The sequence below is a fragment of the Schistosoma haematobium genome, chromosome 1 (genome assembly GCF_000699445.3).
Source record: "Schistosoma haematobium chromosome 1, whole genome shotgun sequence".
In the NCBI taxonomy this organism is placed as follows: Eukaryota; Metazoa; Platyhelminthes; class Trematoda; order Strigeidida; family Schistosomatidae; genus Schistosoma; species Schistosoma haematobium.
In genome coordinates this window covers 52,153,818-52,169,997 of record NC_067196.1, presented here as the reverse complement: position 1 = coordinate 52,169,997, position 16,180 = coordinate 52,153,818, and the positions used below count along the sequence as shown (strand labels likewise).

Genomic DNA, 16,180 nt, shown 5'->3' with positions numbered 1-16,180 from the left:
CCCGCGAACAGGATCGTGAATGCGCACTACCGAGGAGCCCTGGGACGAAACAGCCGCCCAGTGCTTCCAGGTTTACCATGGTGATCTAGCTTTAATCGACTAATAAACTCAACTATTAAATTACTGCTATCTCCACAAAACCCCTTTCTCATTATTCATTTGTTTAGATTTCCTTATTAGCCTTTAAAATTTCAGACAGGTTAGAGAATATAGAAAGCCAAAAATGGTTAAAGGTCAAGGACAACTAAATGGTGGAAAACCATGGTACGATTATTTTTCTTAAGTAGGCGAATAAAGGTCATTTTGAAAGACGGTAGGACAACAGAATAGGGATATCCGAATGAGAATATTATCATATAATGAACTAAGGGAACAATAATTTATGAGCCATAAAGATTAAAAACCGTCACATAATTTAAGGAAAATAAGTATCGATAAAACTAGGGCCATGGCATACACAAGTATCTGCTTCTACGCTCGAAATATATTTAGGTAAATATCTGTCAAGAAATTAAGTCCCGGTTTTTATATATAATTTCAAGTGATAAAACTTATTCTGTGTAGTTGTAGGTGCCTCAAAGTGGAGATTAAATGTTTGTCCTTGAGATTTAGTGAAGCGCAAATTGAGAACCTAGTCCGTAATTCTGGATAAATGTGCTTAGACATATTATTTTCATATAGATTCTACATCCTGTCTGGTTTATATCAACGTGAACACATAATACATAGCTACTTTGAGTTTCCACAGAAAAATAACCCATGTGAAGAAACCATTCTTATAAGACACGAATTTTGCAAGGAGTACTTAAGAGGTTGATTTCTTAATAGTCAGAAGGGCCCAGTTATCCGTTTGGCGATAGAATGATATATGGAACCCATTATATATAATATTCTTTCTGTATTTCGATGTGACTAGTCCTCTTTCGTTCCAGAATCTGTGTGTAGTCCATCGATAATCCCAATTTTGTTCTTGCCCCCATCAATTACAAAACTTTACCGTTAGTTTCAACAGCTTAAAACATCGTATAATCAGTCGAGGCACAAAGCTTCACGATTTTCGCCCATGCTTATATCAAGTGATCAGAGTCTTTTATCACGTATGACAATATCAGAAAACTACGGGACTGTAACTTTTTTCTCCTACACGAACGGTTACATACAAATTGGCTATCAGTTCACTGACTTTAACAGAAAGCAGTGTTTCTCATTTGACGTCACCTGTGATTAATGAGGAAGACGTTTAAGTTTGCAGAGTATGCTACTCACACAACTGAGACAATTAAATCTCCATAGATGTAAAAGAATATAATTTTACTCTAACCATTAAACCGAACTCTATATTAAAAAACAAGGATAATGATGCAATTAAATAACCAATTTCACACTCTGAGTTGAATGATTCCATATTCTGTGTTTTTTTCCATATCCTTCTCTATTTGGGATTAAAACAATAATCCTACCAAGAATAAGACGAGCAAACTTCTGTTATTTTCAACATAGCGAATTCTTTAAGAAAATTGGCCATTAAAACAAGATCCATCTCCTAAAAACAAACTACTATCTCCGTAAGTTTGATAAGTGGACCAATATTAACCATCTGTTCCCATTTGTTTCAAGTTAACGATAATGCCTTCAGCTTTGCTATATTAGAAGGTCAATGTCAATTCACCTTTTATTTATGTGAAGATATAAAGATCGGTACGAAGGGGGGCCAAATATATATGCGCTACAAAATAAAATTGAGGTTGTGAAAAGATAAAGAAAGGAAAGGGAACATAATAAAAAGGAACAATGAACAGAAAAGTGTGTGAGAGTGGAATAATAATAATAATTAATGGAAGAAGCAGTTCAGTTGGAAAAAATACAACCAGAACGAATTCTCTCAGTTAAAGAAGTTACTCTAACTTTTATGAAGAAATTTATAGCAGGATCACCACTAGCTTCCATTCTTAGCCAGTGTGCTGTACCATCTTCTAGGACCGTAACTAGGAAGTCGTGAATGATCAACAGAAGCCAATCTTAAACAGCTGTCTTTCAAACCACGGAACTATGTCAAGTACTGATCACCTCTCTTTTCCGAACCAGTCTCCGCATCGGCAAATAATGCACGACGTAGAATCTGCTAAAACGAGCTTCGCAAGACATATTCAAACCATCGAAATCGGTATTTCAAAGTAGCAAAACTAATTGAATTATCGTCGTCGTCCCCGGATACACATTGCGAAACTCTGTATTACTAACGTGTTGTCACTGGAATCCAGGAGTCCGTCGTGGACAAGGACGATCAAACACTGAGTTATCTGGTGTCCTCAGTTCGGAAAACTAGGTTTCACAAGCACAGAGGAAAATTGCTCTCCCTGACGCACTGTAAATCCGACCTTTTACAGCCAGACCAACTTTGTGAAGACTCCAAAGACCGTTCAGATTGGCATAAGCCGCTCTGGCTCTCACTATACGCGAATTAATCTCATTATTCTTGACACCACCAGCACTTACACAGCTACCCAGATACACGGATTTTCCAGCTACTTCTATCTGATCACTACCAAGAGTGAGTGAAGGTCCAGAGTTTTATTGGTCTTGCAAAAGTACTTTCTGCTTAGGTGCAAAGCATATGCCATAACTATGAACACTGATTAATTGCAGATTACATGGCTTGGGTATCATCGTATAGCAAGACAATATCATCCACATACTCAAGATAGAAGTATCTTCCTAGACAACAGATCCACACTACCATCTGGATCCGTCAGAGCTATTTCTAAAATGTCATCGACAACAAATTTAGAAAGGAATGGTGAGACTGAGCAACTTTGACTAACCACAATTTGACGAAATAGATCTGTTTAGGGAGATGAATTTGTTCGCTACTGAAACGTAAGATAAGATTAGCGTAAACAAAGGCGTGATCAGAGTCTAGATAAGTATTTCAGAATGAGTGGAAGTACTGTACAAAACCACGCCAGCGGTAGCTGATCACGATGTGATCAATATGAGTACAGGTCGGCGATGACTGTGACGATACTTAGTGCTAGCCAGAAACAGGTTGTGGTCTGAGAAAAGTCGCAGTAGATGATCACTGTTATCTGAAGTAAGACCACTGACCACCCAAACGACTCCTGTGACTAGACGCCCGAACTGCGCAGTGAAATTTTCGACTAGTACTACAATATCTGTCGAACGCACTTTACGTAAAAGAACACTTAAATGGTAGTAAAACTCATCCTTGATCACATCTGGGTTGTAGTCTGTCGATGCGTAGACGGAGATGTCGAAAAGACATCCTATCTCACACATAATTCTCCACACTTTGATGGAGCTTCCTAATCTAACAACACATAACCGACTGTCAAAGGAGATCCGATCGATTTGTGCTGTCTCAGCTGTAAAGCTTAGTGTGACACAAGAGCCAGAAAAACCAGACTAAGATGCCACAGCGTCCTTGGTTAAACGTACATGAAACCATTTCTCGAAGAGGAGATTTGTAGTACTTAACTAGAACCTTGAACACAGGTCTCAGATAGACAGCAGACATCGATGTTGAGAACTTCTAAAAGCATACCCAACCCTGTCTGTTGTCCGATCTTTATTAGTGTGCGAACGTTGGAAGTCAGTTTGAATGGCACATGTGGTTTCAGAATTCGTATTCATTGGTAGCGCTCAACTTTCAACCAGTCAATAACTTGAGATCGTTTAGATCGGACAAGGTTTCCGCCATAGAAAAGCTGCTACAGAAGTTGAAGAATATAGGGATATACAAAATGAGAATAGAGGAATAGACAAGTGATGCAATTTAAAATGAAAACGTGTCTTAACAAGAAGTTTTTGCATGATTTGCAAGGACTGAAATTAAAGCGTGAATGGTTTTTCCCAATAGTAGTCATAATTTGGTTTTTATGTGGGTTGGGATATAGCCCAGACGCCCGAACCAAAGTAGGTAGTTTTTTAGAGAGCTACTCACCGAACCTTTGACCTAGAGGGTTTTGTGCCCTGTTGACAGGACTCCAATTTGACCATATGATGATGTTAACGAAGTATACAACTTGGCCACCTTTGTATATAATTATCGACTTCATTCGTGTCAAAGAATAATGGAATAAAATATACCAAATACCATAATAAATTCTGAATACGTATATTACATACATTCGTTGATCCAGGCAGACAATCAGAGAAACGAAGCAGATCAAGAATGACTCAATATTTAAAGACGGACAAAAATAAGCTAAAGAAATGTGATGAATAGGGTAAGAGATTGACACACATGATCATATAAAAGCAGTCAGGGTCACAAGTGGATAAGTGACAAGGTCAAAATGTGACTCGAGAATGAATAAGTTGGTCTATCCGGAAGCTAGAATAACCCACGTCGGATTGACATATTACTGAACACTACAAGGCAGTGGAGCAACGTCAGGAAATGCAGTCCCATGGTGACCGGCAATAGGTTCATATGCCATTCGTTCTCTCAGGATGCTGGAGCCTATGTGCACCACTGGTTTGGAATAAGTTTTCCAACTCCCCTAAGCAAATGCTCCGTACCTGCCGACCCGGCTAAAGCGCCGGATATCAGCTTTTCGTCCTTTCAATTTTGTAAAAAGCACCCCCGCCTCCATGAGGCACTGAGTAGGACTTCCCTGACAGTGGTTGTTTACACTTGATCATATGAGAGCATTTCGAGAGGGAGAGTGAACTGTTCTTGCCCTCAGCCACACCAGGACACTAAGGATTGCTCATGGATATCAATCAGGTGAATGGTAGCACTAAGGCACATGAACTGTTAATAATTTTCCTATCCGTCTTTCTCAGTATTAATTTTACTAACCTTGTGCTTTTTGACTTTAGTTCACTTGGTAAGACTAGACAGCTATCTACTGTTACATGTCATTGTCGTATCAGTCTATCATGCTCTTATTGCCAAACGTTTATTTATTTGAACACATAAATATTGGTACAAGAGAGCGCCAATATATATGCGCCACACAAAACAATGAGAATTCGAAGAGAGAAAAAAAAGGTAAGGAGCGTAAAAAAAGAGAACAATAACGAAGAGGTTGGTGCAAGGTAGTGTGGTAATAATAATGGTAGTAATGAGGGAACGGAAAGGTACAGTCAGGAGAAACCTTTCAGTTAAGGGAGACATAACCACTTTTTATGAAGAAAGTAAAAGAAGGTTGCAGCAGGATCGCCACTGGCTTCTATTCTGAGTTATATCTGATAACGTCTCTAGCCACTGTGTGGCACCATCTCAAGGACCCCAGCCAGGGAGTCGTGAAAGACCAACACAAGCCAGTCCTTTGCAGCTTTCTTTCATACCACGACACCATGTCATGCACTGACCACCTCTCCACTTTTTACAACCAGTCTCAGAGTCGGCAAATAATGCACGACGTGGAGTTCTCTGGGACGACATTCGTAGAACATGTCCAAGTCACCGAAGTCGGTGTTTCCAGATGGTGACATCGATTGCATTATCATCTCTGTGCCCGAACACACGATGCCGAACCTCTGCATTACTGACATGGTGTTGCCACTGAATGTCAGTAATCCTTCGGAGACAGCGATGATCGAACACAGAGAGTCGTCTAACGTCCTCAACTCGGAGAGGCCAGGTTTCACAAGCATAGAGCAAAACTGCTCTCACGACGCGTTGTAGATCCGACCTTTTACAGCCAGACTAACAAAGATGGCCCAGATTGGTATAAGCCGCTCTGGCTTTCACTATACGTGCATTGATCTCATCACTCACACCCCCACCAGCACTTATGCAGCTACCCAGATACACGAACTTCTCGACTACTTCTCTCTGCTCACCATCCAGGGTGACTTCAGGATTAGAATCCTGCCAGTCTTGTAGAAGTACTTTGCACTTCGAAGGTGCAAAGCACATACCATACTTACGGACACTGATTGCCAACTGATTAAGTGCGGATTGCATGCCTTGGGCATTATCGCACAGTAAGACAATATCATCCGAATACTCAAGGTCGAGAAGTCTTTCTCCGGGCAACAGATCCACACCACCATTACTTACATCCATCAGAGCTGTTTCCAGAATGTCATCGATGGCAAAGTTGAAGAGGAATGGTGAGATTGGGCAACCCTGCCTAACCCCACTGCTTGAATGGAACAATGGAGAAAGGTGGTTGTATGCCCTTATTCTACCTGAGGTGTTTGTATATAGGGCTTTTAGGATGTTAATAAACTTCTCAGGCACACCCTTCTTCAATAGACAATCCAAGAGAACAGTCCTATCCAACGAATCGAAGGCAGCCCTTGATGCCAAGAAACACTACGATTGTTGGCCTTTGATAAGTATGGCGGTGCCAAACATTGGGTTTGGAGCTAGCCGGAATGAGTACTCAAGAGTCCAGTCATATAAAAGCTACCATAACATATGCCTTTTCTTACCGTTTGCTAGCCTCTGCTAAATCCCTTTACTGTCAACTTTATATCAGAATTAAAATCATCAGACGAACGAACACCGTTATCTGTCTGTAAGAAAAGAATTCCTACTTTTTCTAACTTTATTAATTGTGCACCAAAGTTGCTAAAATAAAAGGTAGTGAAATTATACCCCCGTCATATCATAGTAAAATTTTTAGTTTATTTAATAATTTAATGTATTTGATGATGAAATAGATCGAGAATTATAAACAATAAAATGAATAAGCGTACGATAGTCCTCCTGAATGGTCTCTGTCAATGAAATCAACGAATGACCTATGCGTAAAGAAGCAGGGTATTTAGCTTAGGTATGGAGCACTACGAGTCCAATATACCTCCTTTGTAGAAATACAAAACACTTCGGTACCCAAAATTAACCATAAACTTAATCACGACAGATTATATACTAATATAACCCTCATTATGCCAACGATGGATTGACTGAGACCGACAAATCACAACGCACATGCTGTGCAAACCGATAAGCTAGTAAAAAAACACAAAGTAGGAATAATTAAATAACAAATATTCCAAAACTGACATTCTAACAATTATTTACTGAATACCAATACCCAAGACTTATTAAGTCAGTAGCTATCGTGATATTGTAATACTCAAAACAAATTCTTTCCCGCAACCACCCCCTTCTAGAAATAGCATAGTGTCCACACTGAAACTGAGAATCATATATTTCTAAGGTGTCAGCGTTAATTCTTTAGACAGTAGTACTTCGTAAGACTAGTAAGACCTTCAATTTTGCTCAGACTTTTAAAAACTAGCAGTGACCGGAATCTTAAAAACTTCACAGCTGGATTTTCAGGGGTGCTAGGCTTACAGAAATCTTGTCAAGCACCGACCAAAGATTAGTCCAAATATAAGTTCTACCATTAGTCTGCAAATATAAATGAATTGAAGCCTGTTACTAAGGTAAAGTTATTCTTTTACTTAGGCAATAACAGAAAATGGAAAAAAGCTAACTGCAATAATTTATATTCTAGATATACCAAGCAATTCTCTAGATAGAGAAATCTAACCAACTAGCTTCAAACATTTGCTCCAGAAGACCGAGATCATACGTTAATTGATGAAGTCAATTACTTGAACTTTGGACTTCATGAGCTTCTTAGTTAATATCCAAAAGAAAATTTTAGCTACTGACAAAGATTTTGAGTGTTGAGGCTTATAAACAAAAATAAATAACTTTATTTATGATCTTCCTACAAATTTGGAACATCCTACTATTCTATGTTTTTCATTTTTGCTCTCACTTCTAGCTGTTCTTCCAGATTTCTTTTGCTTTTTGATGTTCACAAAACGAACGCTAACGGCGAAAACTAAAACCGAGAAATATTTGTACGACATCTGACTGTTTTGGCACTGAGATTGAAAACCTGACCTGATAACCAGAATTCGACTTAACTAGATTATCAACGACATTTAATTGTATGTGATCTATTCATTCACATATTTTTTCTACGTATCACTTACGATATTAGACTGATTTCACGCTTCAGTCTGGCTCTGCAAAGCTTTCTTTCATTCTACTGTTATGCAAGCCAACATTGCATATCAAGATACATAGTAACCAAGTATACGTAACATGTGTATGCCACCCATCTCAGTAAGATGAAGACTCACAATCTGACCACCTAATTTTCTACCCCTATCAAGTACTCTGCGTCTAGCTCACTGCCTTCTCGTACCACGGGTGTTGTTTACGAAATTGAGAGGAAGAAAAGCGAACGTCCGGTGTTTTAACCGGGTTGGTGGACATGGAGGGTCTACCTAGGGGAGTTGGAAAACCTGATTTCAATCCAATGGTGCACATGGGCTTCAGTATCCTGAGGGAACAAATGACGTATGAACCAATCGTTGGTCACCGGCTACCATGAGATTGCATCTCCTTACGATGCTCCACTGCCTTGTGGATCAGACCTTCAGGTCCAAGGCTCAGGGTGTGGCCCCCTAAGAAAACCACCTGCTTCGGTTCGGGCACCCGGGCAGTATCACAGCCCTTGTACAAATCAAATGAGATTTGTGTGGCAAATATGCATTTGGTGCCTCCTTGTACCAATATCTGTGTTAAAATAAAATAAATAAATCTGGTCGAGGATGTATTGATCATACATTCACCCTCCGCCAAATGTTAGAACACCGTCACACTTATCACAGGCCAACAATCGTAGTGTTTCTTGGCATCAAGGTCTGCCTTCGATTCGTCGGACAGGACTGTTCTCTGGGATTGTCTATTGAAGAAGGGTGTGCCTGAGAAGTTCATTAACATCCTAAAAGCCCTATATACAAACACCTCAGGTAGAATAAGGGCATACAACCACCTTTCTCCATTGTTCCATTCAAGCAGTGGGGTTAGACAGGGCGCGAACCAAACTTTTGGGCAGAAAACTAAACGCCTTAAACCACTAAGCCACAGCTCTAAAAGGATAAGTGATATCATGTAATTTCTCTTATATTGATTTGATAAAGGGGACAAACAGTTTACGCAATGATGAAATTGAGTGAAGTCCTAACAAAAGGACTTTAACATAAACATTCTAGTGGTCAAATAAAAAACTAAAGGATGTGAGCTTGGGTTCATTTAATCGCCTGCGTATTTTGAAAGCGAAACAAGCTGAGCCTATGAAAATTTTCTTATATTGTGTCCTGGCCCTTGTTATCACCTTTGAAAGTTTTAAGGTATCTATTGATATAAGATAAATAAATCTAGAATAAATCAAAATACGAAGCATTATAGATCTAAACAGGATGTAAGATTCCGAGAGTTAAGTATCTTACAACACTCAGCTTAAGAATTTTATTCGTAGTAGTATGTGCTCTTTAGAAAATTAACCTATACATCCCCATTAGTTTTGACTTAGTCATAAGTAACGTAGGATCTGGCAGTGTGCATTCGAAAGGACAAGATGACAGTGATGTCAAATAACTGACATGTCAAGCAATAAACTCTTTTATGCTATATTAAAAACCAATGATAGTCAAATCCGAATAAACTTTAAAAGAAGTTTAGAAGATGAACTAACCTGCAACAAGAAAAAGGTACATGCAGATCCAATGACATAACCCAAATATCTTTTAACTTCACGTTCCAAGAAATTGAGGCAGCCATACTGATGGTAGATGCACTCTTTATTGCTAAACGATTCTTCTAACTGACGATTTTTACAACTTTGAGGATAACTGCTATCATTGTAAAATTTCCAATCTGACCGATTTTCCACTCCGCAACACTCAAACTAAAATACAGGATGAATTTAAAAAACTTCAGTTTACGTTTGACTGGATTAAATCGACAATCTGTCGAACTTCAGCAACTTTATTATACATCCTCAGATCTTCATGAAGAACTTCACTTATTTGTTCTCTAACCTAGAAACGATAAATAATTTCAAAAATATGCATTACTTTTGGCCAGTAAAATATAGAAACGATGATAACAGCCATTTCACATAGTAAAATAGTGAGCAACAATGCGTACAACAACACAAGTAGACAGCGATTATGTTTGATGCAGGCTATGAAACCAATCACTCCAGCACACAGAAGCAATAAACCTGTGCCAAGCACAATATAACCAGGAAATTGTAAGTTTGTTACAGTCACAGCGTGTTTGTAACGCGCAGCAATTACAAGTATGCTCCCCCCAACAGTTATAAGTATCACCGAAGCGACCTGAATCGAAAAAATGAAACTAATTCACAAAGACTTACCAAAATCAGTGCATATGAGACGGCCGTAATGCATTTAGATAAACCATCAAGAATCGCCATTGTGAGTAGCTAGTTTTTTAATACGAAAGTTGGATAGCTCCAAATTCCTAGATAATCAGAAACGGTACAGATTAAACTACACAGAAGATTGGACCTGTCAAGAAAGTAGGGTCGAATAAAAAATAATAGGGACTAAGTGGTTTGAAGTCGGATGCTGTAATTACCAAGTTTAGCTAATTAATAATGGGGATCGTTTTGTGTAGTTTGAACCAGTCAACCACCTCTGATGACTAGTTTCAACATTATGGGTGATATGTTACCAACACAACAAATATAGATAAGCCTTATCAGCACAAGCCATTATTAGAGAAAATACGTGAGAAATTCCTGTTTTTTTAAACTGAGTCTGGACTTCAGTCACCTACTGCTGTGGAACGGTGACTTGGTAGTGGAAGCAATGAACATTTTAACTCCTTGTTTATTGCAGTTTGATTGGTTGGGTAGTATCACCAACTGTCACACCAAAACAGTAGTCCAATTCCAATTATACGAACTTGTATTCGGTTACTAAAACGCATTGCTGGCGCGGATTTATCTGAATGAGAACTAAGAACAGTTGGTGCTTAGGGTTTATTTGATTAAAAATTGGTACTACAACTAAGAAACATTTTTTTCGGCAGCAAAAACTTATATATAGTATCATAAGGTCGAAAGTTATTCAAATTCAGTGAATCTCAACAGCATTATTCGGATCGTCATATGTGAAGACTCGTTCTGAACAACCGAGATAAAGCACGCAGAAATAAGAACGGCCAGGAGATTATGAAACGATTAATAGCAGAGGCTAATAACATAAGATATGGACAGGGAATTGAATAGTTATAAATCTATAACCGTCTATATTTGGTAAACAGACTGACACAAAGAGTAATACGATCAGATGATAGCAACCGATGGTTAGAGACCCTGAATGACATGGCTCAAAATCGTTTGCAATGGCGCACGTGCATACACTCTTTGTGTTCTCCCAAATTCTAATCTCCTGATTCCTCCTTGTCTCTTTTTTTCTCTTCCCAAATTTATTTCACTGGATTATACTCTTTAAATAACATCTCCAAACCCTAATCTTTCCGACTACTGCTTATACTCTTACTACCTCTAACACTACGGGATTTGAATCCACAACTGCATCTCTGCGCTAATGTGGTATGGCAACTCGAACTGATGTACATACGTACGAAGTTCTAAGTCGTTACTGACTGATTGAATACGATCAGTGTGACTATTACCGATGCAGACGGCACTCGACATCTCAGAAGACCAAAACGTTTGGCAAGGCAAACCGAAGCGATTCAACTTCTATGCACTTGAGATCTATATCCCTGTGATACAACAATCTGGTTGCGGTTTTGTCTTTTCAATTCCAACTGAAGTTTATAAGGCTACGGCAAATGATAAATACAGTGGTCTTGAGTGCCGTTAGAGGTATGAGGGCGGTTATCACTTCCCGGTTGCCCACACCGTGGAAGGGTTCTTCTGGAGGTACCTGAAAAGGAAATTGGATTAGAGGTGGTCTTAGTGACCTGAGAGCGTGACCGCAGTGCCCAAAGAACAACTGCTTGAGGTCGGTCACACACGACCTTTTTATGGGTAATTTTTGTGTTAGCTCCGTACTTGTTGAGACCTTACCACTGGAGACGGATATCCGTGGGATAAGGCGAGGTGTGCATTTTTAGGGTCGACCTTTTCTAACCCTACCCCTCCTTGTGGGAAGGCAGAATCGCTGTCATGCTGGTTGTCTGAAGGAAACACCTTACTGCTGTCACACCTCTGTACAGTCAGCAGTACGACTTCGCCTTCGGACCTTAGGTTTGTTGCTTTTAGTCTTACCGCTCTTCAACCGACCTGTCTGACATGGTAGGACCTAGAGGAACGGTCTTTCCAACCAGTATAGCTCGGTTGCTTCATCACTATAGGCGAACCCGACCACCACGTCAAGATAACAACAACGGTTGGGCTACGACAAATATCAGAAATGGAAAAAAAGCAAGACATCAGGATTTGATTTCACATCTCTTTAAAGACGGAAATTATGTTGATGTTTACAATTTCGTGCAGTTAGCTGAAAAATCAGGTTTGAAACGACTCAACGTAGCAGGAGTGAAACATAACATTGGCTGCTGAAGTATGTGACTATCAGTCTGAGTTGTGTAGCAAGGTGTGAGCTTACTGTGAGATGTCGCTGTGGTGATAGAAACCAATAGTTAGAGACCTTGAGTGAAATGCCCTACAGTGAGTTGTTTTGTAGGATTAAGAATAATATGCAGGTTAATTCTGGGATTAACTTTAACTTTTGCTTTGGAGGAGGTCAATGATGAACCTGATACCATTACTTCTGAGGTTTCAATAACTGATTGCACAATAGGTGATTTGGAATTCCAATCTGTTTACTTTATCATTTTTAAACTTATTCGATAGTCTGCGAGATAATTATTTTTAGAGACAGCAAAGTGGTAAACCACATTACAAACTAAGTCATCGTTTAAGGGGTGTAAGTATAAGACCACTCCCATTTCTATGGCTAAACAGCGATCCAATGCTATTTGCTTTTCATAGGATAGATTGAAAAGTCTAGTTACTGAGTTAGTACTTACTAATCTAATCACCAAAAATAATGTCGATATCTATAGTGAAGCTTAGATTGGCTGCTGGAATGTAATGCTTCATATTGTTCAATTTTGTGGGACAAAAATCTGAATATGAACTTATAAAAACACGAGGTCGGACACACCAGCTGCACTTGCAAAGCCTTGTTGTTTACAAGTCATGACATGCACTTTTATGCTAGAGAACTTGAGATAGTAAAGTATTGTCGCAGATATAGCAATAATACACAGTCTTCGATATGGACTAAACTTTACAGAAATTACATTTTTACAACTAACTTCCAAACGACTCAAGTAATTCATCTAAATAGGACTAGTGAAAATCTGTTACTGTTGGGGCATATATTAACCTAGATCTTCACATAATATGCTAACAAAGAGGGCATATGGTTTGAGTGTTTACAACTAGACCTAACAGACCTTATACATAATCCTTCTCCGATAGAACAATATCTTTAACGCGATCGAATACTCAAATTAGTGGTTTAGTCTAAATGATACACCTAATCTATGAAAAGAGGTAGCTCAGTGACACTGTGAAATAAGCGGGTGTGGTTGGGATTTCATTAAGGTAATTGACAACAATCCTGACAAGCTCACCAATTTGTAGGAAACCAAATTCTGAGTGTTTGATTGATAAATGGTTAGCAACTTAACTGAGTAAATCAAGCTGGAGCATTTTAGGGTTACTCACAGTTCCAAGCTTAGATAAAGGGAGGTTGGGAGTAGGACTTCTAACCTCAACCCTTAAGTCAGACCTAGCTTGAACAAAAGCTGATCACAAAAAATCATTTAAAACATTCAAACTCCCATCCTATAGGAGTTGAAGGGTCTTCATACATAGCAGTTATGATGCCTTGTGGTGAAAAATGATATTCTTCGGTAGTCACGAAGCCGATAGCCATTTTGACGACTAGAGTAATAATTAATAAATTGAATGTCTGGAAAACGTGGGAAACCAGAGGGGTAGCGAAAATGAGAAGATACGACCTAACAGTGCTAGAAATGTGTAACCCACTGAACACAATCTGAACAGAAAAAGACTAATATCAGGAGAGCTGTCGTGTTACAGACACGAAGACAAAGTTTCCCGACCTACACAAGAAGTTGCACTGATGTTCTACCAAGCATGAAAAGCACTTATAGGATGGGGACCTCAAGTCCCAAGGATCATCGAAGTATCCCACAAAACAATAAAGGAAGGGATCACAACGAATATCATCCATTGCTAAGCATTCACCGATGATAGGAATGGAAACGGCAAAAACCAATTTCATGGGAGGCTGAAGTCCATCCTAGAGAAATACCCCGAAAAATACGTCTACTCTAATGGGGGACCAAGACACCAAGTTTAGCATGGATAACACTAAGTATTAGGGCATCATGAGGCGACACAGACTGAGAGAAAGGAGCAAAAATAGTGAGAAACTGGCAGATCTGTGTACATTTGGCATATTCATAAATGCTGTCATTTCCCTTCACAAACGTATACACGAAGCCACATGGGTTTCACAGAACCACACTACAACAAACCAGATCAATCAGATATGCACCGATAAACAACTCAGAAGGCCCAAAGGAAGCATAAGAAAAAACCGAGGAGCTGACACAGGTTTAGATCACCAACTAGTGGCTAAGCTAAAGGAGCACTAGACAATCGGGCAAGCAGCACTGTAAAGGCTTAATATGGACCTAACTCAAGATGTTAACAAGAATAACGAGTTTAAGAAGCAAGTTCTAAGCCTTATAAAACATACTAGAAGAAACCACTGTGGAGAACAACAGACGACCGGGTTGGGGTTCGTGTGATTATAGTAACCAATGGTTAGAGACTTTAAATGGCATTGTTCGGAATCAATCGTAATGTCGCGGTTGCTTGTACTCTTTGTACTACCTCAGATCTTACGCTTCTAACTTATTCATAGTTTTTTCCGTCCTATTTCAGTGATTTTATATCTCAGATAGTATCTTCGAGGTCTGGTCTTTTTAATTATCACTAATACTGTTACTACCTCTCCCACTTCAGGATTTGCCCTGGCATTTTCATCTTGCTCTGCTAGTAGGATGTAGTAACAGGAATCGCTGTAGAAATGCGCCAGGTCCTATGTTGGGTTTGGCTGACTATGAAGAACTGGGAAGGGATTGTGGAAGCAATAATTTTGCAGTATCAGTTGCTATGTTAAGCCCACATAGCTTGTTCTGACTTCCGGACAAGTCAATTTACCCATTCTCCTTGAGTCACATTATTCGCTTATCAGCTCCGAATGTTTTCGTATATGAGCAATTGTGTGTGCACTTCCTATACAGTATAAATCTCGCTTCACGCCTGGTTAAATTTAATCGGCTAACACAACTCCAATGTGTCATTTTTCTTTGCTCTCTTCGCTTGATCCTCTTGATTCTGCCTAAATCAATGAGTGTACAAAACCCAATCTCCTTATTTTGAGGGAAATTTTATCCGTTTAGAGTAAATGGCACAAAACTTTGGGGAAAAACCTAAATTTACCCAAAGTAGGGAGATTGGGAATATGCATATTCAAAAACCCATTCTTGTATTTGGATTACATAATTCCGTTATTCACTAATGCGGATTAATTCGACAATTATATACGAGGATTGGCGATGTTTATTCCAACAATAATCAATCATGCAATATTGCTGTAGTCGGATATCTGGCCACTAAAACTTCAATACCCCATGAGGTGTTGGGTCCCAAGAAGCACCAGAACAAACAGTCGGTCTCCATAAAATCTTGGAAAGGTTCAAAGGAGGAGAAACAAAAGGAAGACAGTCAACAACAGCCGATTTAGGTGGAGTTTTGTTCTTCGAGTCGAACAAGCGCAGAGGAAGTCATGGTACAGGCCCGATATAAAAAAGCAAACAAATAAGTGACGAAGAGCACTAGAGTTGGCGAGCGTGAATATGTAGAAAACTAAGCAACTTCAGAAGAATAATTATCTTGTTGTATCTTAAGATAGAACATCAGGAAATATGAAGAGACCATATGACATATTCAAGCAGTTTGCAGTGAAATACAGCAGACTAGAGAAATCAATCAAGATTGAATGAAGAATACCAATCAGTAAGCGTCAAGAGAAATGAAACAGATGGGTAGAACACCTCAAAGAGCTCTTAAATAGACCAGACCAACTGAACTCACCAGATACGGAAGTAGCACACGCCTTATCATAGATGATATTCTACCAAACACAGAAATTATAAAAAGATGCTAGCGAGAGTTTTGTTACTATTCACATTTTCTTCATCAATTTCCATGACTTTTGTAATTACCATTATCGACTGTAAAATTGTCGTTTAAAAAAACCACGACCTTTGGTCTTT

At 39.1% G+C, this 16,180-nt stretch overlaps 1 protein-coding gene across 3 annotated transcripts in view; it reads right to left on the bottom strand.

Moving 5' to 3' along the window:
* TSPAN3_1 (Tetraspanin-3) overlaps positions 1 to 16,180 on the bottom strand; it is a 27,342-nt gene extending 11,162 nt beyond the window's left edge. For 2 of the 3 annotated variants that reach the window (XM_051209023.1, XM_051209022.1), the window contains exons 1-5: positions 16,130 to 16,180; positions 10,173 to 10,279; positions 9,868 to 10,134; positions 9,736 to 9,831; positions 9,486 to 9,698 (exon numbers count right to left, since the gene is read on the bottom strand). In XM_051209023.1, the coding sequence (XP_051074440.1) occupies positions 9,486 to 9,698; positions 9,736 to 9,831; positions 9,868 to 10,134; positions 10,173 to 10,232 (636 nt within the window). In that variant the 5' untranslated portion in view covers positions 10,233 to 10,279; positions 16,130 to 16,180. Of the gene's footprint in view, positions 1 to 6,164; positions 6,934 to 9,485; positions 9,699 to 9,735; positions 9,832 to 9,867; positions 10,135 to 10,172; positions 10,280 to 16,129 lie in introns of those variants that run through there. The other variant, XM_051209021.1, reaches the window with a different exon arrangement.